The 26,186-nt window shown below is 41.8% G+C and overlaps 1 protein-coding gene across 1 annotated transcript; it reads left to right on the top strand.

The window, feature by feature from the left end:
• ACADL (acyl-CoA dehydrogenase long chain) lies at positions 1–26,186 on the top strand. Its single transcript, XM_073646605.1, has 11 exons — positions 1–162; positions 4,777–4,947; positions 7,143–7,280; positions 7,365–7,529; positions 7,612–7,678; positions 12,309–12,473; positions 13,643–13,744; positions 16,844–16,957; positions 17,734–17,861; positions 20,610–20,696; positions 25,892–26,186. Exons 1-11 carry the CDS (start codon positions 74–76, stop codon positions 25,983–25,985), a joined length of 1,320 nt encoding a protein of 439 aa, XP_073502706.1. The 5' UTR covers positions 1–73; the 3' UTR covers positions 25,986–26,186.

Below are 26,186 nucleotides of genomic sequence, written 5' to 3'. Positions count from 1 at the left end.
CTATACTGCTGCCACCCATCCTGCTTCTCTCTACTTCCTGCTTGTAGCCCAGTGGTCTGCACACGTCTGTACAATGGCTGCCGGCCTGAGAGTCCTTGGAAGATCCGTCCAACAGCTGAGCAATGTCTCCTCAGCTAGAGTGCCTATCTGTGCCAGTATTAGGTAAGCCGGTGCATTGTAGTGCACCTCTGTGAGTCTTTTGTTGTGTATGTGATACCTGACCCCAAATATCAAGGTCGGCGTTCCCAAATACACGGTGTGTAATAAGTGCTTCTGCGCTGTGCAGGTTCATTGCTGAGCAGTTATTACAGAGCGTAACATTCACCTGGATGGCATTGATGAGGATTTATGTCACCGCAGACACCACGATGTTATTACCAAAGGCAAAGACTGATTTATCCCATAAAACCTCCTCCTGATGGTGGGAAAGGACCCGGAGCCGTCCCGGCCGGTGCTGCTGGGATCTCTGTGCCCTGTGATGGCTGAATCTTCCGCCAGACACAAAAACTCCTTTACACGTATCTGTAAAATGCCGTCTGTTTTGCTGTATGTCACCAATGTCAGTGGCGTTCACAGAGGGACGCGGTTTTCGGCGCTGAGTGCGTTGGTGTCGGCTGTGAACTTTGTCCCAGTTCTGTGCTGGGAATGTCATAAGAGCAGACTGGGAATCACACCTTAACCCTTTGCCTGGAGGCGGCCGTCGGCACAGAATCCATGTAAACACCTAGGAGCGCACTTTTATTTTGTAGCCCAGAATAATGTTGAGTATCAGGGCTCAGGTCCAGGATGTATTGTGGCTCTGTGTGGCCCCGGGCCCTCTCTTTTGCATGAGCACTTATAATCCTGCCATATGGAAAACCGAGGCGCCGCAGCTGCAGCCGAAATTGCTTATAACCTCTGACTTTTTGCCTTAGTGAAACGTCCATTATTCTACCGAGCAAAGTCCTCCGGAGCAGAATCGCTATAGGGCCGGGGTCCCACTAGCGTATGGCATGCGATGCGATATGCTAATGACATTCGGCTCTTGCTCTGCTGCAAGCTGGAGCCAAATGTCAGTGCTCCGTGCTCCGATCCTCTCGCACAGATGGGATCGCAGCTCAGCTGCGGAGGGGACGGAGAAATCAATTTCTCCATCTCCTCTGTTGCAGGAATCGCACTGCACTCAGGTGTTATCCGAGTGCAGTGCAATGTTTCACACGCACTTATAGGCTTATGTGTACGTGCGATCCGAATCCAGCATGCAATCGCAGCATGCTGTGATTTTTTTTTCCAGCCCGATCGCAATTTGATCGGCGCTGGAAAAAAAAAAATGCCACTGAGCACACACTCATAGGATTAAATTTGTCCGAATGCAATCTGATTTTTTTTTTTATCAGATTGCATTTGTCCGATTTAATCGCAAGTCAGAGCGAGCCCTAAGGCCTCACTTACATGTTATATCCACGTTTTTTACGTTTAGGACATGTAGCCATTATAGTTTTTAAAGCACCACTCCAGTGTTTTTCCATTTCACCCCTGTAGTAGTGCCTCTAATGTAAGGTCCCAGACACTAGTTCCACACTTACCAGCCACTTTTCCCGTCGCCACTCCGTCCAGTTTTGGCATCTTGTGATCGCAACTTCTGACTGACCGAAAGTCAGAGCTCTCAATGTAAGTCTATGGGAGCCTTGTTCTGTTGAGTTGTGACTTCCGGTTCGCCCAGCAAGCATCGGAGTGATCAGGCAGGTCACAACCGACCGAAGTGGTGCTGATAACAGGAGAAGACGACAACTGGCAAGCAGGGCTGTGGAGTCGGTAAGCCAAACCTCCGACGACTCCATTTCCACGACTCCGACTCCCTCTTACATGGCTCATGTTTAAGTGATAAATTTACTGTAGCACAGATTAATCTCAGCTAAAAGTCTAGACCCTTAGATCAGGAATAGGACAGACATTTATAGGACATTTCATAACTTTCCCAAATTCTTATGAAAAAATATTCCCCACAAACTGCATTGAACTACTGTACCCAATTTATGATATATTTTAGGAGTCAGAGTTGGTCCATTTTATACCGACTTCGACTCCACAGCCCTGCTGGCAAGTATGAGGCACTGGGCAGAGAACTTACATTACTAGCACCACTCCAGCGGAAAAAAATAAAAGAAAATGCTGGAGTGGTGCTTAAAGGCCGTGCACATACCAATGTTTCTTTGCAGACTGAGTAGTCCACCAAAAAATCATGGTAACGTCAGATTTTGATCTTAGTAACAGATCAAAATTACCCAAACAAATCTATGGGTCCATGAGAATCACAGAAAGCACACGGATGGTGTCAGGGATTTATACAAGGTATTGGACTCAATCACTTTGAACAAGTGACAGGTCCTCTTTAATAAAGGCATATACAATATATGCATGAAGGGGTTTACATAGTGGTGGTGATCTCCCTATACAGGTACCAGAACCAGAGTTTAAGGCCTCATTCATACATTTATGTTTCACGCCCGTGTTCTGTTTTTCATGGATAGAACACTATAGTCTATGGGGCTGTTCACATGTCTGTTTCTTTACAGATCAATTGCAAAACAAAAAATCATGGACACGTGTAGATGGATTGCAAAAAAAAAAAATCAATCACAACATGTCCAATTTTGTTATGAGTTATGGATAAAAATCTGCCAAGTCTATGTGTTTCAGATAATCATAGACAGCAGATGAATGCCATCTCTGTGCAATCCGTGTGCTGTTTAAACATTGCAGACTATTTTCTAACCATTACAATTTTTGGTGGGTGCATACAAGAAAATCATGGACACCCTGACCAAACACTGATAAAAATCTGATCCAGCACACTGATCAAAACTCACTCGCCTCTGAATGAGGTTTTAGGCCGTATTCCAAGTGGCATTCAGCTAAAAGAGTGATGTGGATTTAGTGAGAACAGATCATAATACCCTTCCACATATACCTTGCAGCAGGATACCGGGTACAGTATACAGCTACCAATCTCAGATTCTGGGACGCCGGGGAACAGAGACTCCTGCGCTGTCACGTTGAGTGTGACCATGTATTAGAAGGTTGTCTGGTCATTTGAATAGGTGACATGTAAAACTTTATTTCCACTGCAGTGTAAACGTGCGCTGCCTGCAGCTTTCTTCAGTGATTGTTACTGAAAGCTTGGTAGCCATTGTTGAGGGTCCCGATTCATCAAAGAGATCTGGAGTAAATCGCTTTGCAAAGTGGCTACTTGAGCCTGTCCAATTCATTAGAGGGAACATGCCAGCTGATCCCTGCTGCCCGATCCACGAGCAACATGTATCAGACACTGGCTGCACAATTCCAGCCTTGCGTGTTTGACTCTGAAATGCTGCGGCTTTAAAAACCACTGAGGACTGAGCTGCACAGGACTAGTTGGACAGGCGAGTCTCCAGCGACTTTTGCCTCCTACTTTCCTGGAGTGACAGGTCCCTCCCTATACACGCACACAACGAGAGACCTGTCACTCAAGGGGTACAGATAAGAGATGAGGCTGAGTACCTGCCTTTCCAACTAGTCTCCCATAGGACTCGGTCCCCGGAAACTTTTAAAGTATGATTTTTTTTTCTGAAAGCTGCAGTGTCAGGCATATATGGCTGAAATCATGCATCCAATGTCTTGTACATTTTGCCCATGTATCAGTCAGTATGTATCAGCTGTCAGGTTCCCTGCATTTCTTATGCCAAATTGCTATGCCAGTCCCTGACTGGAATTGCATTTTTGGCAAATTTGCTCTGTATTCATTTAGTGTGCACTTCTTTATGAATTTGGCACATCATACTCTAGCGACTGGTGTGCGCAATGCCAGCCTTAATAAATTGGTCCCAATAAGTATTTTTAAGAACATGTCTATGTAAAGCAATAGTTGTTGATCTATAAAAAGACTTCTTACTGCAAAGGTGACCAGCTGCCACTTCAGGATTGGCACACTGTCCTGGTGGTAACATGTCTGTCCTCACTCATTCTTCATTGGCGACCTTGGAGATGTTGCCAGTGGTCAAAAAGAGCTGTCAATACAAAGCCAAGTATATCACCCATGTGGAGAATTGCATGTGCTGCAGAGCTGAACTCCTCATATAGTGCCAATGTAAAGCGCAGGGAGTTGAGCTATAATTATATCTTTAGTCCAATGGAAAATTAGAGATGACAGAATATGATATCTTTGAAGAGTTGTACACCTGATGACAAAATCATCTTTGCATCTGATCTAATTTCAAACTTATGTCTAGCATCTGTGAAATCAATGGCCAAAAATTAGGATAATGAATTTACCTCAAGGGTATGAGGACTGTCACAAGGGACACCACTGTATAAACCAGGACTGTGGAGCCGTAGGCAATTTTAGTGGAGTCTGAGTCGGTATAAAATGGACCTACTCCGACTCCTAAAATATATTATAAATTGGGTACAGTAGTTCAATGCAGTTTGTGGGGAATATTTTTTCATAAGAATTTGGGAAAGTTATGAAATGAAATGTCCTATTCCTGATCTAACACATAATGTTTCTTCCCACTATCACATACAGTATTTTCCTTCCCAATATCACGGTTTCTATGGAACGCTTGTCTTCAGTGCATTGTCTGTCAATCTTCTGCGCTCACTGCATCTATTTCATGTCTGATAATGATAGAGAATGTTTTGATAAATGTAGTAAGTACATCCTTCACTATGCTGGTCGCATCTTAACCATTTATTCTGGGAATCACGTTCATGTAGGCTTGGATTACATTCTAAAGAATTCAAATTATTTTTTTCTAGATGCCAACAAACTCAGCCCAGCTCCCATGAGCAAAGATCCCGAATAGAACCTAGCCAAGCCAAGAGCTTAATGGACATTGGTACAAGACGCATATTCACTGCTGACCACGACATATTCAGAGAGAGCGTCCGGAGATTCTTCCAACAAGAGGTGGCTCCTTACCATGCAGAGTAAGTTGGGTGTAAGTTCTCCACTGGAGGAGAGAAATGAGCTTAGATATATTTTTTTTATGTCTATGAACTACTACTCCCCACGTGCACTTAAAAGCTGTGTTTATCAGAACATGCTGGGAGTTGTATTTTTGAAGCAGGTGGAGAGCCAAGGGTTAGGGATTGCTGTCCTATGTTAACTCCATTGTGAAGTTATGACCTTAACTTGTTTCCACCGGACAACCATCCACAGAATAGGAGATCATTTGCTGAACGGTGCTGGTCCGACTGCTGTGATTTGCTCCAGTCAGCAGAACGGGAAACTTTTATCCCCATTAGAATGGAGCGGCAGTGCACATACTCAACCTTGAAACGATCTCACCGTTTTAAATCCACCTATCAGGCTCTGGCAGAGACTGTCCATGATTAAAAATGTTTCCCCTCTCCAAAACACCACTGACACTGCTGATCTAACTCAGCTGCCTGTTATTCGACGAGCAAACGCCATGCTGGAGTATATGGAAGCAAACTTTCCCACCCAGCTCTTTTGGCCGCTCCTAAATCCTGGACCCAAAATCCAGTCCACTAAAAAATCCTCTCAGTAACCTGTTATCACTGGTGTACTTTCTTCGGGGACTTACACCACCGATGCCAGCCACCTCAGTAACATATAGCTGCCATGCAGGACTTTACCTCCTGCTTCCCTATAATATATATGCAGAAATGGTACCCTCAACAGCATTGTTCACTAGTCCATGCAATTTATCTGGCAGTGATTGTGTCAATTTGTACTATCACCTGTGCACAATCATGTGTTGGAGAGGTGGCATGTTTAAAGGAACGTGTCAGCTTGGAAATACTGTGCAATCTAAGAGCGGCTTGTTATAGCGCAGGAGGAGATGAACAGATTAATGTATAGAATTGTGGGAAATTATTCAGTATAACTTGTATTTGTTTATTCAAATATCTGCTTACTAGTAGTAGTCAAGAGGGTGGTCACATTCATTGACTGACAGCCTTACCTACATAAGTGTGCACACAGAGGCGGCTGTCAATTTGTTATATGGATGATAGGGAATGGGGTGCTGTTTTTTCCCCAATCCCCCTCAAATGAACCTTTAAAAACACTATGTAACAATACTTTTCTTACTATGTTATCAAAATGTACAATTATATATAATTTTCTCTGTGATCACTAGAGGGAAGCAGACTCAAACTTGTTATCTGAAAAGGAGTGCAAACAGCTAGCTATAGAGATATGCATATATAGATACCTATATACTGTTATACCAATGGATTATTCAAACTTCCGGCTCTCTTGAAAAGCAAAATTCTTTATGGATACAGTTTTAAAATTTAGTGTATGTCCATCTTATGTATTTTTAGCGTTACTGCTCTTAATTATAGATTATGCTCAAAACGTGTAAGACGGACATGCACTGACTTATAACAGTGTATCCATAAAGGGTTTTTTGCTTTTATGATGTGCCGGAATGTTGAAAAATCTGTTGTTGCATCTTGAAGCCAGCAAGAGATCCAGTGCACCCGTTGCTTTACGGGATACAGACTTGTCTTCTACAGCGGAATGAGCGCTCTTCTATTTGCATATATTGGTATACACCGATACACAATATCTCACAAACTGCTCACAGGACCTGTGATAATGTGTGCATTAATAGAGAATAATTAGCCTATATATTGTCATTTATGTTCAGTGATTTCCATAAGCTTTTTTATCTTCATATAATGTTAGATCTCTGTAATACCATGGAAATTCCCACCAGTGGCTTATACACAGGACTTTTTAGGTGCTGCTTGATAACGGCACGCTCCAAGCCACCCAGGAGCAGAGGTGCTCCGGTAGTACCAATATCCCATGTTCCTGACTGATATATTTTTCCGTTTCTTATAACTGTGAAGACCACATCTTGATAATATAAGTTCTTATCACTGAAGAAAGGGGAGACAAGACCACCCTGGGACAACTCCATGCTATTTACACCCTTGGATTCCCTCACAGTTGGCATTTCAGGGACCAGCTGTATAGGAATGCTTTGCTTGGAAACCATCCAAAAATGGACTGCTGTATATTTTTTTTCAGCTTGTGTATCCTTCAATGAACTAACTATTCACTATATAAAGTATTATTAGACAAACCTTTATACAGATTTATATTATACTGAACCATGGTGCTTTGTGTTCTTTGAACATTTCAGGTGGGAGAAAGCTGGACAGGTGAGCCGGGAGTTGTGGGAGAAGGCCGGTCAGCAGGGGCTTCTAGGTGCTTCCATCCCAGAAGAACATGGAGGCATTGGCGGTGATATTTTGTCTTCTGCTGTTGTATGGGAGGAACAGTAAGTTCTTTAGTCACTGATACTGGAGCAATTCATTACTTATTGATGCACTACATTCTGAAACGTTTATATCTCGGTCTACAGAATGTACGTGAATTGCACAGGTCCAGGATTCAGTCTTCACTCTGACATAGTGATGCCTTATATCTCAAGATACGGTAGTAAGAGCCAGATACAGAAATACATCCCTCAGATGACAGCTGGCAAATGCATTGGGGCCATTGCAATGACTGAACCAGGAGCTGGAAGGTATGGTGTACAGACTTGTAGCTCTGCGTCTTGTGCTGTGTGGTTTCACATACTGATCTCCTTTCTTCCTCTGTCCTTTTAGTGATCTGCAAGGCGTGCGTACAAATGCAAAGAAAGATGGAAGTGACTGGATCTTAAATGGCAGCAAGGTGAGGTTTTATGCTGATCTACTTAACGTGTTTAGATACTTGCGGACCACCAATGTCTTAAAATGACCACCCAGACCAAACAAGGCAAGTCTTTACTGTCCGATCACCACAACCCCTTTGTTTTCCAGACCACTGCCCTTCCCCCAGAACCTCCCTTTCCAACATCATTGAAGGAGAGCTTACTCGCCTTCTCTCAAAATCACACCTCACCACTTGTGCACTCGACCCCATCCCATCCCACCTCTTCCCCAACCCCACCCCCACACTCATCCCATGCCTAACCCATCTTTTCAACCTATCACTAACTTCCGGTTCCTTCTCCTCTGCCTTCAAACACCCCACAATCACGCCCATCCTCAAAAAGCTATTCCTCGACCCAACCACCTTGTCCAGCTACTGCCCCATATCGCTTCTTCCATTTGCCTACAATCTCCTAGAGCATGCTGAACTTTCCTCTCGCTTCTCATCTAACTCACTCTTCGACAGCCGACAATCTGGCTTCCGCCCCCACCATTCCACCGAATCTGCCCTTACCAAAATTACTAATGACTTACTTACAGCCAAAGCTAACAGACAATTCTCTGTACTCCTTCTTCTTGACCTGTCCTCTGCCTTCAACAGAGTTGACCTCTACCTCCTACTACGCATCCTCTCTTCCTTTGGTGTCCGAAGCCTTGCCCTATCTTGGATCTCCTCTTCACTTTCTAATCGCACGTTTAGCGTCTCCCACTCCCACACTACCTCCTCATCCCGCCCTCTCTCTGTTGGAGTCCCTCAAGGCTCTGTCCTAGGACCCCTACTCTTCTCAATCTATACCCTTGGCCTGGGACAGCTCATAAAATCCCATGGCTTCCAGTACCATCTGTACGCTTATGACACTCAGATCTACCTCTCTGGCCCAGATGTCGCCTCTCTGCTGTCCAGAATCCCAGCATGTCTATCAGTCATATCCTCCTTCTTCTCCTCTCGCTTCCTGAAGCTCAATGTAGACAATTCTGAACTCATCATTTTTCCTCGTATCTTCCCCATCTGATATATCTATCACAATAAATGACATCACGTTTTTCCACTGTACCGGCAATCCGCTGCCTCGGAATAACTCTTGACTCTGCCCTGTCCTTCAAACCACACATCTAAGCTCTCGCCGCTTCCAGCTCAAAAATATTTCTAGAATCCGTCCTTTCATCAACCCTCAATCTACTAAACTGCTTGTGCATGCCCTCATCATCTCCCTCCTCGACTACTGCAACATCCTCCTCTGTGGCCTACCTGCTAACACTCTCGCATCCCTCCATCCTTAACTCTGCTGCACGACTAGTTCATCTCTCGCCTCGCTGCTCCTCTGCTACGCCCCTTTGCAAATCCCTTCACTACTTCAAACTACTAACACTGACCTACAAAGCCATCCATAACCTCTCTCCTCTGTACATCTCTGAACTAATCTCCCGAAATATTCCCTCACGTAATCTCCAGTCCTCCCAAGACCACCTTCTCTCCTCCACACTTATTCGTTCCTCACCCAGTCGCCTCCAAGATTTCTCCCGAATATCCCCCATCCTCTGGAATTCTGTGCCTCAACACATCCGATTAGCCTCCACACTTGAATCCTTCAGACGGAACCTGAAAACCCATCTCTTCAAACAAGCTTACAGCCTGCCATGACTATGCTGCCACCTCAACAACACCGGAGTTACTGCAACCCCCCAACCTACTGCTGACTTCCCCCACCATCCTGTAGAATGTAAGTCCAAAGGGCAGGGTCCTCTTCCCCCTGTACCAGTCTATCATTGTTAGTTCATTTACTGTAAGTGATATCTGTATTTGGTATGTAACCCCTTCTTATGTACAGCGCCATGGAATCAATGGCGCTATATAAATAAATAATAATAATAACATATAGGTCTGCAAGGATGTTTTAGAATGTCATTGCAGAGTCAGAAGCTGCATGGAGATTGTACAGCTGCTGGGCCAGGGAACCGGCTGTCCAAAATGGCCAAGCTCCCCACAGAGAAATCAAAGACTTATGACTATCTCTGCCTTCTTAATCGCTGTTTTCACAGTGCTGAACTAGTGCTATGCATACAGTATAGGAAGAGCGGACTAGTCCAGGGATCCTGTGCTGGGAAGGAGCAAGAGCAGTAGGGTCTACAGTGTCGGCAGGAGGCTGAATGTGCTCTGGTATTAGGATTGTATAAATAAAATGTATTTTAACGACTAAATGCACTCCAAAAGGTCTTTTATGACTCCTTGGGGGAACACAATATGTAGAATAAATAAAGAAAAAGAATGAAAAATAAATTTAGAAAAAAAAATTAACAAACAAAGAAAGCTGCTACATGTCCGAATAAACACTGTTTCTAGCCTACCTCTGACAAGAAAAAAAAATATATATCCAATATGTAAAATAATTGAAACAGAAAGGAGAACATTAAGATGTATTTTTGTGTCCATTTGTAGCCTTTAAAAAATATTACAAAATATTGGAAGAACCGACACATATTTCCCTTTTTTTTTCTTTAAAATTTCCGAGAAAAAAACCCCCACCAAAAATGTGAACATTAAAATGGCATAAAATTAGTACTACTCTTGATCTGGTTAAATAAATCATATAATCAGCATTTCCACTGGAAATTTCTAGGTATAGCTGATCCTGCAGGTCTTCACAGTAGGATAGTAGATATGAAACTTGGCACTCAGATGAGATGATTGATCTTTAATAGGCAACGACAATCCAAAATCTAGATGTTTCGGTCTGCACAATGGACCTTCATCAGTACATGGATTGCTCAGAGTGAAACATGACCAAGGGAAATAGCGGTGTGGTGTCCACTGCTAAAAATGAAGGAAAGGCGCTTTCAATCAATCATCTCATCTGAGTGCCAAGTTTCATATTTACTACTTTATGGGATAGGATCCTACTTGGCTACCTACAAGCCAGAAGTGCCGTGTCTTTTTCTCTACTTCACAGTAGGATATGCAGCTGTATCTGTGCTAGAGATGGGTGGACTGCGCAACCATATGGTCCAGGTGGATACTTTCTGGCCATGGACAGGAGGCTCGTGAATTTCTTGAGGTTTTGGGTTCCCCGGCACTGCCTTTGATTCACCGACTTAGCATAGCGACATCTGTGCAGTGACCTGCTAATCATAAACTGAGCTTGGGGTCCTGGAGGGTAAATAAACTTGTGCAGCGCCTGTCCACAGCCAGAAACTACTTACCTGGACCATCGACTGAGGTCACGCAAAGCAATCCACTCATCCACATGTCTTCATTTTTCTCTGCCTATGACTTCTTTGTTCACTATACTCCACATTACTGTACTCAATATTCAGCATTGGAGCAAATGTCCTAGTATATTAATAGGAATCTATATATGTATCTCATGTCTATAGATCAGCATATGGAATATAGGGATAAATCACACGTCCATGAATCCTATTGTTGCATAGCAGAACCTCATAGAGCCTTCTGCTATAGAAAGCAAGGTGAACGTGAGCTGGTGGGATCTTTGCAGAAGTGTGGAGATTTCGGGTTAGCTCTGACCCTATAAATACTGTAAGCAGAAAGTTTACCAATATTGCTGTAAAATGTGTGATCTTAAGAGATGGTGAAAATTGTCCAATTCTCTCTAAAAATCACTTTTTTTATATAAAGGTCATTGAAATATTGATACATGTCCATAAAAATACAAATGGTATTAAAGTAGTACTACATGGTCTACTAATGAACGTCAGAGACTGCCTGTACAGAGGTTTTCTTTACTTGTATTTTAGACTTTGATCATGTTCATGAGGCTTGTGCCAACGCCTAGTGCCCGAAACTTCCCATAATGAAGGGCATTGGTACTATGTAATGCCTCCAACCCTCATGATGTAGGAAGGCCTGGCCTCGTTCTGAGTTCAGAATTTCTGATGGGTGTGAGAAGAGGTTTAATGTGAGATTCTCCTTCAAGAAATTGAAGTGTTTGGCAACTGTTTTATGTGGCACAAATTACTGTTAAAGAATTTCAATCTTCATCCAAATCAATTTTCAATGTGACCTCCCACACAACACATGTTACAGTAGCTGCTTTCTATGCACCGTCCTGTATCTGACAAACCTCGCTGCCTTCTACCATCCATTTTACACTTGTACAAGTTATTATATTTTCTCCCTGAGAAAGCCAAGGGGAAACGTACGTCAGAGTCTTGGGGTCCTGATTGTGTTGTCACTTTTACCCTTTTTACTGATGTTATTTCTGTAATCTCATATTTCCACTGAATTTATATTATACTATTTATTTATGACATTTGTGATCCATGGTCAGTAGACTTATACATTTGTATAGTACGTTTTATCATCGCATTTTTCCAATGTTATATATTTTGCATACAGCCTTTTCCAATTTTCAAAGGATTTGATACTATTTGTACCATGTTTATACCCATACCTGATGCGTTTCTCATGCACTTTCCTTTGTGTGATTGCCTCCCAAGTTTTTAATACCGATCTTTTTTATATAATTAATAAAGTATATATTTTCACTTGTTTGTAGGTTTGTTCAGTATAGTTGAGGATATCCACTTATCCCTTTGTATATTATATTGTTGTGTGTATTTGTATAAGTTATTGTGCAAACTTTTATGTGTAGGTATTTATTACAAATGGATTTATGAGTGACGTGGTTATTGTGGTGGCGATGACTAACCGTGAGGCCCGCACTCCGGCTCATGGTATCAGCCTCTTCCTCGTGGACAAAGGGACTAAAGGTTTCATCAAAGGAAAGAAACTGGAGAAAATTGGTCTGAAGGCACAGGTAAGTGGCCTGACACCTGTATTCTGAATCCTACATGTCTGTGTCTTTACATGTAGGGCTCTTGCAGAATGGGATTCAGTCCTGTTGTTTGAGATCAGGAAACCCTATTCTAAAAAATGACAGTGTTTCACATGTCTATATAGGTATCCCATAAGATTTATCTTCCATTAAAGAGATTGTCCACTAATTTTACATTAATGGCCTATCCTTAGGATAGGTCCTCAATGCACTATGTAAAATGTAGCAGATTTTCTGGAAGGGAATACGCCATGTTTTCATACTGTGGGAACTGCGCCTAAGGGCAGCTTCACACGACCGTTTAAAAAATCATTCAGAGTTTCATCCAGAAAAGGGGACGATTTTTTCTCACTTTTCGTCCGTATGCAGTTCATGTGCAATCCACTTTTTTTTGCAGCAGCTATTAATCATTCACCAGACCATTTACCATTTCCTATGATACCGAATTGCAATGTTTACGTAAAAATCGGGTGCGTGACTGTGGCATACGATTTTTCTTGCACAGCCATAGACTTGATTGAGTGAGTCTCATCTGAGGAAATTCGTGCATGCTGTGATTTTTATTTTTTTTTGTTCACCCGCTGATTTGGTCAGTGAAAAAAATCATTCATCTGTACTGCCCCATTGAATAACATTGGTCCGAGTTCAGATTGAAAATACGGTCATGTGCATGAGCCCTTAGGACTCTGTTCCCCAACTCCGGTCCTCAAGAGCCACCAACAGATCATGTTTTCAGGATTTCCTTAGTATTGCACAGGTGATGGAATTATTGCTCATACTGGTGATGTAGTTATCACCTGGGCAATACTAAGGAAATCCTGAAAACATGGCCTGTTGGTGGCTCTTGAGGACCGGAGTTGGGGAACACTGCCTTAGACCAAGAGTTGTTGGCATAGTACAAGCACAAGAATACGATACACTTACATTACACTTTATAAGCTATAATAGCACATCTGAGTTACTATATGGTTTACAATTTACCAACCAAATGTCTTTTTCTTCTTGACCGTCTTAAAATGTTTATCTCCCAACAATTTGTAAAGCGTTTTGTAGAACATTAAAGTGGACTTTTCCCTCTGAATGTCAACCTGCCTGTGATGGAAGATTGCATAATCCTATTAATGCTATTAATGTTGCTGTCTTTATTCTAGGACACCGCAGAATTGTTCTTTGAAGATGTCAGACTCCCTGCTGAAGCTTTATTGGGAGAGGAAAATAAAGGCTTCTACTACTTGATGGCAGAACTTCCCCAGGTATGTTCTTGTGATAGAGGTAAAAAGGGGTCACTTTTTTTCTTGTTTTAGGAAGTGGTAGATGAAATAACACCAATATGATTTACATGGTTTCCAAAGTTAGTGTTCCAAACTGTATATTCGAAAATCAAATTGACTAATAGCTATGAAAAATGATTGAAGGTGATTTATTGAGTAAATACACTTATACAGTTTTTTGGAAAGCATCAATAAGGTTGACCATGCACATCGCTAACAGGTCAGCTCCTACACTGCAGTGCGACAGTCTACTAGGCGCTGTACAGCAGTATGCTAAAGGATAAATGCAGACTGTCAGAACAAGCTCAGTGTAGACAATTAAAGGAGTTTTCTAGGACTCGTATATTGATTACCTAGCCTTACAATAGGTCATCAATATATGATGGGTGGGGGTGAGAAAGCCGGTACTCCCACTGATCGGCTGTTGTCACCTCTAGCACTGGCCACATGTAGGTGGTGTACTGGGCAGGACTTTGCGGCTCTGTACACGGTTTAGTGACTGCTGTCAGGTCCTGCAGATCAGATCCTATTGTGAAGAATAAAAGCTGATCTTCACTACTCGGCAGCAGCCACTAAATAGTTAATGGAGCTGCTGGGCTCCTCTCTGAAAACTGCTTATGTTTGGCCAGTGCTGAAGGTGATAGTTAGGTCCATATATATATATATATATATATATATATATATATATATATATATATATATATATATATATATATATATATATATATTTGGACAGAGACAACATTTTTCTCATTTTGGTTCTAGACATTACCACAATGAATTTTAAGCAAAACAATTCAGATGCAGTTGAAGTTCAGACTTTCAGCTTTCATTTGAGGGTATCCACATTAAAATTGGATGAAGGGTTTAGGAGTTTCAGCTCCTTAACATGTGCCACCCTGTTTTTAAAGGTTCCAAAAGTAATTGGACAATTGACTCCAAGGCTATTTCATGGACAGGTGTGGGCAAGCCCTTCGTTATGTCATTCTCAATTAAGCAGATAAAAGGCCTGGAGTTGATTTGAGGTGTGGTGTTTGCATTTGGAAGGTTTTGCTGTGAAGTAAACATGCGGTCAAAGGAGCTCTCCATGCAGGTGAAACAAGCCATCCTTAAGCTGCAAAACCAGAAAAAAAAATCTGAGAAATTGCTATAATATTAGGAGTGGCAAAATCTACAGTTTGGTACATCCTGAGAAAGAAAGAAAGCACTGGTGAACTCATCAATGCAAAAAGACCTGGGCACCCACAGAAGACAACAGTGGTGGATGATCGCAGAATAATCTCCCATGGTGAAGAGAAACCCCTTCACAACAGCCAACCAAGTGAACAACACTCTCCAGGAGGTAGGCGTATCAATATCCAAATCTACCATAAAGAGAAGATTGCATGAAAGTAAATACAGAGGGTTCACTGCACGGTTCAAGCCACTCATAAGCATCAAGAATAAAAAGGCTAGACTGGACTTTGCTAAAAAAAACATCTAAAAAAGCCAGCACAGCTCTGGAAGACCATTCTTTGGACAGATGAAACCAAGATCAACCTCTACCAGGATGATGGAAAGAGAAAAGTATGGCGAAGGCGTGGTACAGCTCATGATCCAAAGCATACCACATCATCTGTAAAACACGGCGGAGACAGTGTCATGGCTTGGGCATGCATGTCTGCCAGTGGCACTGGGTCACTAGTGTTTATTGATGATGTGACACAGGACAGAAGCAGCAGAATGAATTCTGATGTATTCAGAGCCATACTGTGTGCTCAGATCCAGCCAAATGCAGCCAAACTGATTAGTCGTCGTTTCATACTACACCTGGACAATGACCCAAAACATAAAGCCAAAGCAACCCAAGAGTTTATTAAAGCAAAGAAGTGGGATATTCTTGAATGGCCAAGTCAGTCACCTGATCTCAACCCAATTGAGCATGCATTTCACTTGTTAAAGACTAAACTTCAGACAGAAAGGCCCACAAACAAACAGCAACTGAAAACCACCGCAGTGAAGGCCTGGCAGAGCATCAAAAAGGAGGAAACACAGCGTCTGGTGATGTCCATGAGTTCAAGACTTCAGGCAGTCATTGCCAACAAAGGGTTTTCAACCAAGTACTAGAAATATTTTATTTACAATTATTTAATCTGTCCAATTACTTTTGGTCCCTTTAAAAACAGGGTGGCACATGTTAAGGAGCTGAAACTCCTAAACCCTTCATCCAATTTTAATGTGGATACCCTCAAATGGAAGCTGAAAGTCTGAACTTCAACTGCATCTGAATTGTTTTGTTTAAAATTCATTGTGGTAATGTCTAGAACCAAAATTAGAAAAATGTTGTCTCTGTCCAAATATATATGGACCTAACTGTAAGTGGTCCAGTGGGGAAGTTTGGTGTCTTTCCCCCTGTGATCTTATATCGGTGATCAATATTATGGAAAGGTCATCGATATAAAAGTATGGAGGTGGCCATACATATTAGACGAATATTGGAGGGACCGGACATTCATCTACTGTGTATGGTGGCCTTCCATCTCTCCTAGGATGACAGATGTTGGGATGGAAAGAAGGGTTGGGTAAGTTAAATGGACCAATCATTTGTTCTGTGATGAGCTATCCCCTGGGTGAGGTTCCTAGCAGCAGCTTGCTCCCTTCTACCCACCGAGATCACATGCTTGGTCCAAGCTTGCTTGCGTATGGGGTATACAGTCTGGAGGCACAGGTGTCGGCCAAGCCAGTGTTCACCAAACAGCTTTCTGACGTGTATAGCCAGCTTTAGCCAGTAAGTTATTCTAAAAGATTACAACTCAACAAGCCACAGGATGTGGCCCAGGTCTATAACTTCTTGGAGTCTACAAGTGTGTGTTTGTGTGTATGGATCATGTAGTTTCAGAATGCATTACCTCTTCGGAAATCTTTGTGTTAGTCTTTTCCCACCAAAGCCTTTTATGTCCTATCCACTATATATACCATTAAAGCTCAATAAGAAAGAGCCCAACCTGTAGGACCATAAACCCAGAACAACTGATCAGTTATTCCAGTAGACGCAGTTGGACGAAAAGTCCTAATAGTTATTTCCCTCTTGTCACATTTCAGGAGAGGCTGCTGATAGCCGACATGGCGGTTGCTAGCTGTGAATTCATGTTTGAAGAAACCAGGAATTATGTCAAGCAGAGGAAAGCCTTCGGAAAAACAATTGCACACTTACAGGTAGTATAAAGACACCAATACATAACAATGAACAGTAATGTATGATGGAGGTAACACGCTGGAACTCTTATCATATACTATACTCACATTATACCAAACGTTGTTTTACGAGATATCAAGTCCTTGGGGAAACTGCAATATGTACAATTCGCTAATGTACTTTCTTTAAAAAAAGCATCCCTATTGTAAGCAGGAGCAGTTGAAACCAAAAGTAGAGAAGTATGCAAAATACATTTCCCAACAACTGGTTGATAAACGAGACTTTGGCCTTGTATGGTTACATAACTTCTCAGGTTGGATAATGCGCCTGTTCAGATCTTTTTCCCTTTCAGTTATTATATGTATAATGTTTTGGAAAGGCTTTCCTGTTTACTCAGGATCTGATACGATATATGCCGACAGTCACCTTGGAATAGCAGAGCTGAGAATGCTGAAACCTTGGAGCGGCAGGGCAATAATATGCCGACAGGCGCCTTGGAATTAGCAAAGCTGAAATGCTGAAACCTTGGAGTGGCAGGGCAATATATGTCGACGGGCACATTGGAATAGCTGAGCTGAAAATGCTGAAACCTTGGAGCGGCAGGGCAATATATGCAGTCAGTCATCTTGGTACAGCAGGTTATCCGGTTACCATGTGCAGAAGAGCAGAGAGTGCTTTCCTGGTACATACAATAAAGATGCAGAGTTAATTGTGATGTTAATTGTGTACAAGGCACTAGGATGTTTCCTTCATTTCGTTTTTTATATTTGATTTTATGTATTATTTTTTTTCCAAGACTGTACAACACAAGTTGGCAGAAATGAAAACGCAGATCTGTGTGGGTCGCACCTTCTTAGACAACTGCCTCCAGCTTCACACAGACAGACGTTTGGATTCTGGAACCGCTTCCATGGCAAAATATTGGTATGCATGAGAAAGATGCTTTCCACAGGACCCCTCACTTATACACAGCCCCGTTTTATTAGTTTTGTATTGTACTAATTTCAATGTAAACCAGCACCAGGATTCCCTAATATGTGCCTGAAAGTTTATATGACTTTTTTTAGTTGATGAATCAGGTTGTCTCCATTTCTCGGGAAAGTCTACCCAACTCTTGGGGGTTAAGCTTGTTGACTGCAGTCCCAGTCTCCATGGAGCTGTCCTTTTAGCTCTTTCACAAGTCTAGCATTTGTTTTCACTTGATCTTTTCACAGCATTGTCTGGTTAAAGGAAAGTAGGCATTAAATTGCCCTTTTTACAAGCACATAAAGTACTCTGCTATTTATCACTGGAGGTATGTCGGCTGACAAATTGGTCTGTTTCATGGGAGACACTCTTGAATTTTATCGCACTTTCCTTTGACTTCACTTATGGAAGTCCCCACATATATACTTTCCTGACGTAAGAATGTAAATGTTATTTTATATGATAACAATAGGCTCCCTCTTTAGCGCCTTTTTATCAGCTGGATAGTTTATTTATTGGGTTGTTTTCTCTCAAGCTGCACACAATACTCTAGATGGTCACATAGTAGGTACAATACTGGTGTCACATCAAATGTCCCAAAAATCAATTGTGGGATACAAAATTTATTTAGAAGGAAAACAGCAGAAAATAATAATGTTTGGTACGCAAAACTTACAGCGGATGTCCAGTCATGAGCACAAAAATATCCTGTTGATGGGTTATGCTTACCTTCTATTTCTTAGCTTTTTTTACATACTGTTGGGTTGATTTTTAGCTTGGCGTCTGCTTGGGTACAGTACCTAAAGGGAGTCAGCGGTAGTCTTCAGCCCACCTTATGTATCATACCCAAATATGAAAATATCAACTTTTTATGTTCTAATCAATGCCTTTTTAAGGGATTGCAAACTTGTTCCTACATAAATGTAAAATGGTACAGTGAAGGACAAAAATACATTTTTAAAATGAGGGGCATGCAATTGTGAATGTGTCTAATGGCTATGCCCTGAAGAAACCTCAGCACCACAAAAAAAGAGAATGGGACTTTAGGTCTTGCTGCAGTGTCACTTATTTTGATCCGACAAGGAGTCAAAACAGATATGGTCTAGCGTTTCGACCGAGAAAGGTCTTTGTCAAGGAGATCTGTGTGTAGCAAGAGGAGGGAACTAGGAAATGCTGCAGGGTGTAAGCCGTCAACGGCTTTTATACCCTTACACCATGCCGTATTTCCTAGTTCCCGGCTCTTGCTACACACACATGTCCTTGACAAAGACCTTTCTCGGTCGAAACGCTAGACCATATCTGTTTTGACTCCTTGCCGGATCAAAATAAATAACACTGCAGCAAGAACTACAGTCCCATTTTCTTTTTTTTGTGGTGCTGAGTAGTGTTGAGTGAGTATGTTCTATTAACCCTTTCGCCGAGTATGCTCGGGCCGAGCTCCGAGTATTTATAGCTGCTCGGTGATATGGTTGAATCACTCCCGTGTGCATGATTTGCGACTGTTTGACAGTTTTATTACATGTGAGGAATGTCTATTTCTTGCACATTCCTCACATGTAATAAAGCTGTCAAACAGTTGCAAATCATGCTCACGGGAGCGATTCAACCTGATCACCGAGCAGCTATAAATACTCAGAGCTCGGCCGAGCATACTCGGACAGAACATACTCGCTCAACCCTAGTGCTGAGGTTTCTGCTTCGATTAGTCTGGACCACTTTCTCGAGCACACTATATTTAAAAGGACCGTGCTGCTGGTCTTTGTCCCTCATCTATTCCCTCACTGAGGGTTCAATAGATAGGGAATAACTTACAATTCTGGAATACCCCTGAAATGCATCTGTTGATATTTGTTGCACAGGGTGGTAATAGTAGGACTTGCAGACAAAGCACTTATCTGCAGTCCCCTATGTCTGAAAGGGCCATACAACATAATAGTCGTTCATAAACCTAACCACTTCAGTATCATAGGTGATATTGGGGCATATTTATAAATATTGTCTAATTTTTAGACAGGGCAAACTTAGACTAGACAGTTTTTAAGATGCAATAGAATTATCAAAGCTTGATAAATCTGGCATACTTTAAGACTGTGCAGTCTAGTTTACACCAATTATTAATGGGCTTACTTTGTACTGCATACAATTCTGGTGGATGATGTTACATGTTAAGCCCAAGCCCATTTCCACCAAAGCTGCACCCCCTTTCAGCGAGGCCAAGTCCCCCTCGTCAGGCAAAGCGCCAAAAATGTCCATAAGAAATATGTCGTAAGCCCACATTCATCATTGGCATTATTTAAGTCACTTTTCTTTTTTTGTTTTGGGGTTCTCATTGGCAATTCGTCAAAATGGTGCATGCAGTTCATGAATTTTCTGCAAATTCAAAAATCGTCCTTTTTTTTGTTACTGAGACTTTGAAAAGTATCAATTTATGAATCAGCCAAAAAATCTGGAAAGCCAAAACCCTGTCCACAATGGTGAATAAACCCCCCCCCAAAAAAAACAGATGTACACAGATGTACACATTAAATAGTGACTTTAGAAATGTGCAAATGAAAAGATGAATGTGGCGCAAAACTAGACAAAGAAAGGCACTAGAGCAATGATGAATCAGTCCCGCAATCTTTTGGCAAACTGGGCCATAATTCTGGGGCATTTAGTTTGATAAATCTCCCTCATTGTCTAATTGGGTTTCCTGTTATGTTACAGGGCATCTGACCTCCAGAATGCAGTGGCTACTCAGGGTGTTCAACTCCATGGAGGATGGGGTTATATGTGGGAATATCCCATTGCAAAGTAAGTAGCATTGTAAAGTACACCATCCATATGAGAGCTAATCTATAAAATATACAAAGATTTACTATAGGTTTTTTAAGTGTTTTTTTTAAACAGAAAAATCATTGTAAAAAAAACTGTATGACCATACCCTATTAGCAGTTAATATTTTAGATATTTCATGAAAAAGCTACTTTAGTCCAACCCATATTTCTTTTTTTATACAGCATTCTTATCTTACCATTCCTTAGCGCTGTCTCCTTTTCAAAAACTTCTGTCTGCAGGCTCAGTAACTTGTAAAGAGAACAACTGAGCTTTACTGCTGAGCTCAGTGATTGGGTGCAGCGGTGTCAGATTAATGTTACCGCTGCAGCAAAACAATAGAGACTGGGACAGTGGAGAGACACAGCACTACACCAGGGGAGAGTGAGTTTAGCTTAGATGGTTTTTAACAGGTTACTGTACCTGCAGACTGAAGTTTTTTGAAAGGGGGCAACCTAATTAAGTAGCCAGAGGCCTTAAAGGGGTTTTCCCACTAACAAAGTTAATTTTAATCAATAGATCTTTGAATAATAATAACTTCCACAATTGGATGTGTTTAAATAAAATGTTCCTGTGCTGAGATAATCTTATAAATGTGCCCCTGCTGTGTACTGTGTAATGGCTGTGTCTGACCCTGCAGGAACATGGCTGTGATCATACCACATCTCCTGGGCAGGGGAGGAAGCAAAAGAGTATACAGACATTACAGCAGGGGATCACAGCTGATTCTTTCTGTGAGGAGAAACATTGCTTAAAAACAGACAGTGAAATGTTTGGCCTCACAAAAAGAATGAGCTGCAATCCCCTGCTGTAATGTCTGTATACTCTTTTGCATCTTCCCCTGCCCAGGAGCTGTGGTATGATCAGACCATGTTCCTGCACGGTCAGACACAGCCATTACACAGTACACAGCAGGGGCACATTTATAAGATTATCTCGGCACAGGAACATATTTTTTAAACACATCCAATTGTGGAACTTACTAATATTTCAAGATCTATTAATTAAAATGTACTTTAATTGTGGGAAAACCCCTTTAACCCCTTAACATCTGACATACTAATACGCGTCTGTGCCCTGGGACTTAAGAGCCAGACCCGTATTAGTACGTCATCGCGATCGCACGCACACAGGCTGTGCGGGCGCGATCGCCGCCGGGTGTCAGCTGATTGTCACAGCTGACACCCGGTACTATGTGCAGGGAGCGGTCCTGCACCGCTGCCAGCACATTAACCGCTGCGATCAAAGTCTATCGCAGCATTGCGGGAGCAAGGGGAGGTGATCGCAGATACTCACCTCCTCTTCCAGCGCTGTCTGCAAAGGCTTCCCGGGTGTTGCCATGACGACCCGATGTCGTCATGACAACATCCGGGTCACCAGACAGCAGGAAGATTGTTTGGACATGCGCAGTGCATCTCCAAACAATCTTCTCACTGTGAAGCGCTGGTAGCCTGTATGACACAAGGATGGTGCTGCATTCCTGTGCCATGCAGGCGATCAGAGAAAAAAAAGTGAAAGTCCCATAGTGGAACAAAGTAATAAAGTATAAAAACTGTCAGTAAGTGGAAAAAAAAAAAAAAATTGCAAAAATATAAAAAAAAAAAAAATAAAATAATCCACCAAAAATAAAAATATAATGTACCCATCAATAAATATTATTATAAAAAAAAAAAAAAAAAAAAAAAAAACAATAAAAGTACACATATTTGGTATCGCCGCGTCCGGAACAACCTGACCTATAAAACTGTCCCACTAGTTAACCCCTTCAGTGAACACGGTAAAAAAAAAAAAAAAACGAAGCAAAAAACAATGCTTTATCACCATACCGCCAAATAAAAAATGGAATAACACGCGATCAAAAAGACGAATATAAATAAAAATGGTACCGCTGAAAACGTCATCTCGTCCCGCAAAAAACAAGCTGACATACAGCTCCATCAGCCGAAAAATAAAAAAGTTATAGCTCTCAGAATAAAGCTATGCTAAAAAATATTTTTTTCTATAAAATTGCTTTTATTATGTAAAAGTGCAAAACATAGAAAAACTATATAAATGTGGTACCGCTGTAAACGTACTGACCTGAAGAATAAAGCTGCCTTATCACTTTTACCACACGCGGAACAGAATAAAAAAAAAAAAAAAAAAAAAACAATTCCTGAATTGTTGGTTTTTGTTTATTCTGCCTCCCAAAAATCGGAATAGAAAGTGATCAAAAAACGTCACGTGCCTAAAAATGGCACCAATAACAACGTCAACTCATCCCGCAAAAAACGAGCCGTCACATGACTGTCTGCCAAAATCTGGAAAAATTATAGCTCTCAAAATATGGCGATGCAAAAACTAGATTTTACAAAAAATGCGTCCTTTTGTGTGTGACAGCTGTCAGTCATAAAAAACCCATATGATTCTGGTATTGCTGTAATCACACCGATCCGAAGAATAAAGTTGTTGTCTAATCACTTATACCGCACGAGGAACGGCGTCAAAAATAAACTCTTGGGTTAGGATTGGGCTAGGGTTAGGGCTGGGTTTGGGGTTAGGGTTGTGCTAGGGTTAGGGTTGTGCTAGGGTTAGGGTTGTGCTAGGGTTAGGGTTGTGCTAGGGTTAGGGTTGTGCTAGGGTTAGGGTTGTGCTAGGGTTAGGGTTGTGCTAGGGTTAGGGTTGTGCTAGGGTTAGGGTTGTGCTAGGGTTAGGGCTGTGCTAGGGTTAGGGCTGTGCTAGGGTTAGGGCTGTGCTAGGGTTAGGGCTGTGCTACGGTTAGGGTTGTGCTACGGTTAGGGTTGTGCTACGGTTAGGGTTGTGCTACGGTTAGGGTTGTGCTACGGTTAGGGTTGTGCTACGGTTAGGGTTGTGCTACGGTTAGGGTTGTGCTACGGTTAGGGCTGTGCTACGGTTAGGGCTGGGGTTAGGGTTGTGATGGGGTTGGGATTTTTTTCAAAAGTAAGATATGGCGACTAGTGTTGAGCGCAAGTGCTTGCTACTTGAGTTTGCATCGGGTGCTCTGGTATGCATTGAGTATCGTGGGTATTTGAGTGACATGCTCGAGTCTCTGCCCCATATGCTTCGCGGCCAAAAAAACTTTACGGGGATTGCCTGCCATGCACGAGCGATCCCCGCATGTTTTTTTTTGGGTGTCTAATAACCGTGAAACATGCGGAGCAGGGACTTGAGCATGTCACTCGAGCACACGCTGTACATGGTGCATACCTGAGTACCCGATGCAAACTCAAGTAGCGAGCACTTGCGCTCAAGACTAATGACAACTTATTCAATATTATGACCTAATGTAAACAAATTCTGTGTTGTACCTCTGGGTTCAAAATGTTCACTATACACCTTAATAAAATCCTTGAGGGGTATAGTTTCCAAAATGGGGTCACTTGTGGGGGAGCTCCACTGTTTAGGCACATCACGGGCTCTCCAAACGCGACATGGTGTCCGCTAACAAATTGAATGGAAAATCGGCTCAAATTGTTAGCGGACGCCATGTTGCGTTTGGAGAGCTACTGCGTGCACAAACATTGGAGCTCCCCCACAAGTGACCCCATTTTGGAAACTAGACCCCCCAAGGCACCTATCTAGATGCATAGTGAGCACTTGGAACCCCCAGGTGCTTCACAAATTGATTCGTAAAAATGAAAAAGTGAAAAAAAAAAACACTTTTTCATTTTTATGAATTTGTGAAGCACCTGGGGGTTCCAAGTGCTTACTATGCATCTAGATAGGTGCCTTGGGGGGTCTAGTTTCCAAAATGGGGTCACTTGTGGGGGAGCTCCAATGTTTGGGCACACAGGGGCTCTCCAAACACAACATGGCGTCCGCTAATTATTCAAGCAAATTTTACAATCAAAAAGTCAAATGGCGCTCCTTCCCTTCCGAGCCCTGCCGTGCGCCCAAACAGTGTTTTTCCCCACATATTGGGTATCTGCGTGCCCAGTGGAAATTGCACAACAAATTTTGGGGTCCATTTTTTCTTGTTACCTCTGTGAAAATAAAAGTAACATTTAACATCTAAAGTAACATTTTTGTGAAAAAAGTTAAATGTTCATTTTTTTCTTCCACATTCAAAAAATTCCTGTGAAGCACCTGAAGGGTTAATAAAGTTCTTGAATGTGGTTTTGAGCACCTTGAGGGGTGCAGTTTTTAGAATGGTGTCACTTTTGGGTATTTTCTGTCATAAAGACCTCTCAAAGTGACTTCAAATGTGATGTGGTCCCTAAAAAAAAATGGTTTTGTAAATTTTGCTGGAAAAATGAGAAATCGCTGGTCAACTTTTAACCCTTATAGCTCCCTAACAAAAAAAAATTTTGGTTCCAAAATTGTGCTGATGTGAAGTAGACATGTGGGAAATGTTATTTATTAACTCTTTTGTGTGACATATTTCTCTGATTTAAGGGCATAAAAATTAAAATTTTGAAAATTTCAAAATTTTCGCCAAATTACCATTTTTTTCACAAATAAACGCAAGTGATATCGAAGAAATTTTACCACAATCCTGAAGTACAATATGTCACGAAAAAACAATCTCAGAATCAGGGGGATCCGTTGAAGCGTTCCAGAGTAATTACCTCATAAAGTGACAGTGGTCAGAATTGTAAAAATTGGCCTGGTCATTAACGTGCAAACCACCCTCGGGGCTTAAGGGGTTAATTATAGCTGCTGGAACCCAAAGTAAAGTCCAAAGTAAATCCCCAACTAGCAGGCACCATTTATAATTCTGTTGTCTGATGTGGAAGAGGTGTCTATGGCCTATAGGAAAGCCTCTGGGGTGCTGAGTGTGTCTCAGTCGTTTGCACCAGGCGGTGCTGGATGAGGTGCCAGTCGGTGTATAGACAAGGCTGATACTTCAGGGAGGGGAGAGAACCCTTATTAGTCAATAGAATATTTCTCTAACCTTCTGTGTCCTGGATTAGACACTGTTGATTCTTTTGGTTCCAGCAGCAGTTTTTTAGTTTTTGCAGTTTTTCTACAGATTTCCTCCTCTTTAAAAAAAAAAAAAAAAAAAGAAGAAGAAAAAATGGAGCAGCCACACAATGACTGCACCAGCAGAATAGCCAGTGCACTTCTGGAGTATAATACAAGATGTAACTGAAGATCAGGATCAGTAATGTAGAAAATGTTACTTTTACTGTCTTCCATGTAATAATTTTTTATTTCTCCCTTTGTCTATACAGGGCTTATGTAGATTCTCGTGTTCAGCCTATATACGGTGGCACAAATGAAATAATGAAGGAACTCATTGCAAGAGATATTGTGAAAGACAAGTGATGAATTGCTGTAGTTGACACCAAGTGCCTGCAATTTATACAAATTTGCCACCTAAGGACTAATATTTGAACTGACGATTGATTTCACGCTTGGAAAAGTGTAATCGGTGTACAAAATCTATTTAACCATAACATTGTCATCTGATTTGTAGCCAATTTTGGTTTTTGAATGTCAAATAAAAGGTTTTATGATGCCCTTAAA

The sequence above is a fragment of the Phyllobates terribilis genome, unplaced genomic scaffold (assembly GCF_046119375.1).
Source record: "Phyllobates terribilis strain yellow unplaced genomic scaffold, ASM4611937v1 Scaffold_9__5_contigs__length_417890890, whole genome shotgun sequence".
In the NCBI taxonomy this organism is placed as follows: Eukaryota; Metazoa; Chordata; class Amphibia; order Anura; family Dendrobatidae; genus Phyllobates; species Phyllobates terribilis.
Note: the sequence above shows the minus strand (reverse complement) of the source record. Positions and strands in the feature narration are given on the sequence as shown.

Coding starts and splice junctions, on each gene's coding strand:
- ACADL (XM_073646605.1), top strand. CDS start 74: ATGGCTGCCGGCCTGAGAGTCCTTGGAAGATCCGTCCAACAGCTGAGC. Junction 163..4,776: donor CCTATCTGTGCCAGTATTAG/GTAAGCCGGTGC, acceptor ATTTTTTTCTAG/ATGCCAACAAACTCAGCCCA. Junction 17,862..20,609: donor GCTTCCATGGCAAAATATTG/GTATGCATGAGA, acceptor GTTATGTTACAG/GGCATCTGACCTCCAGAATG.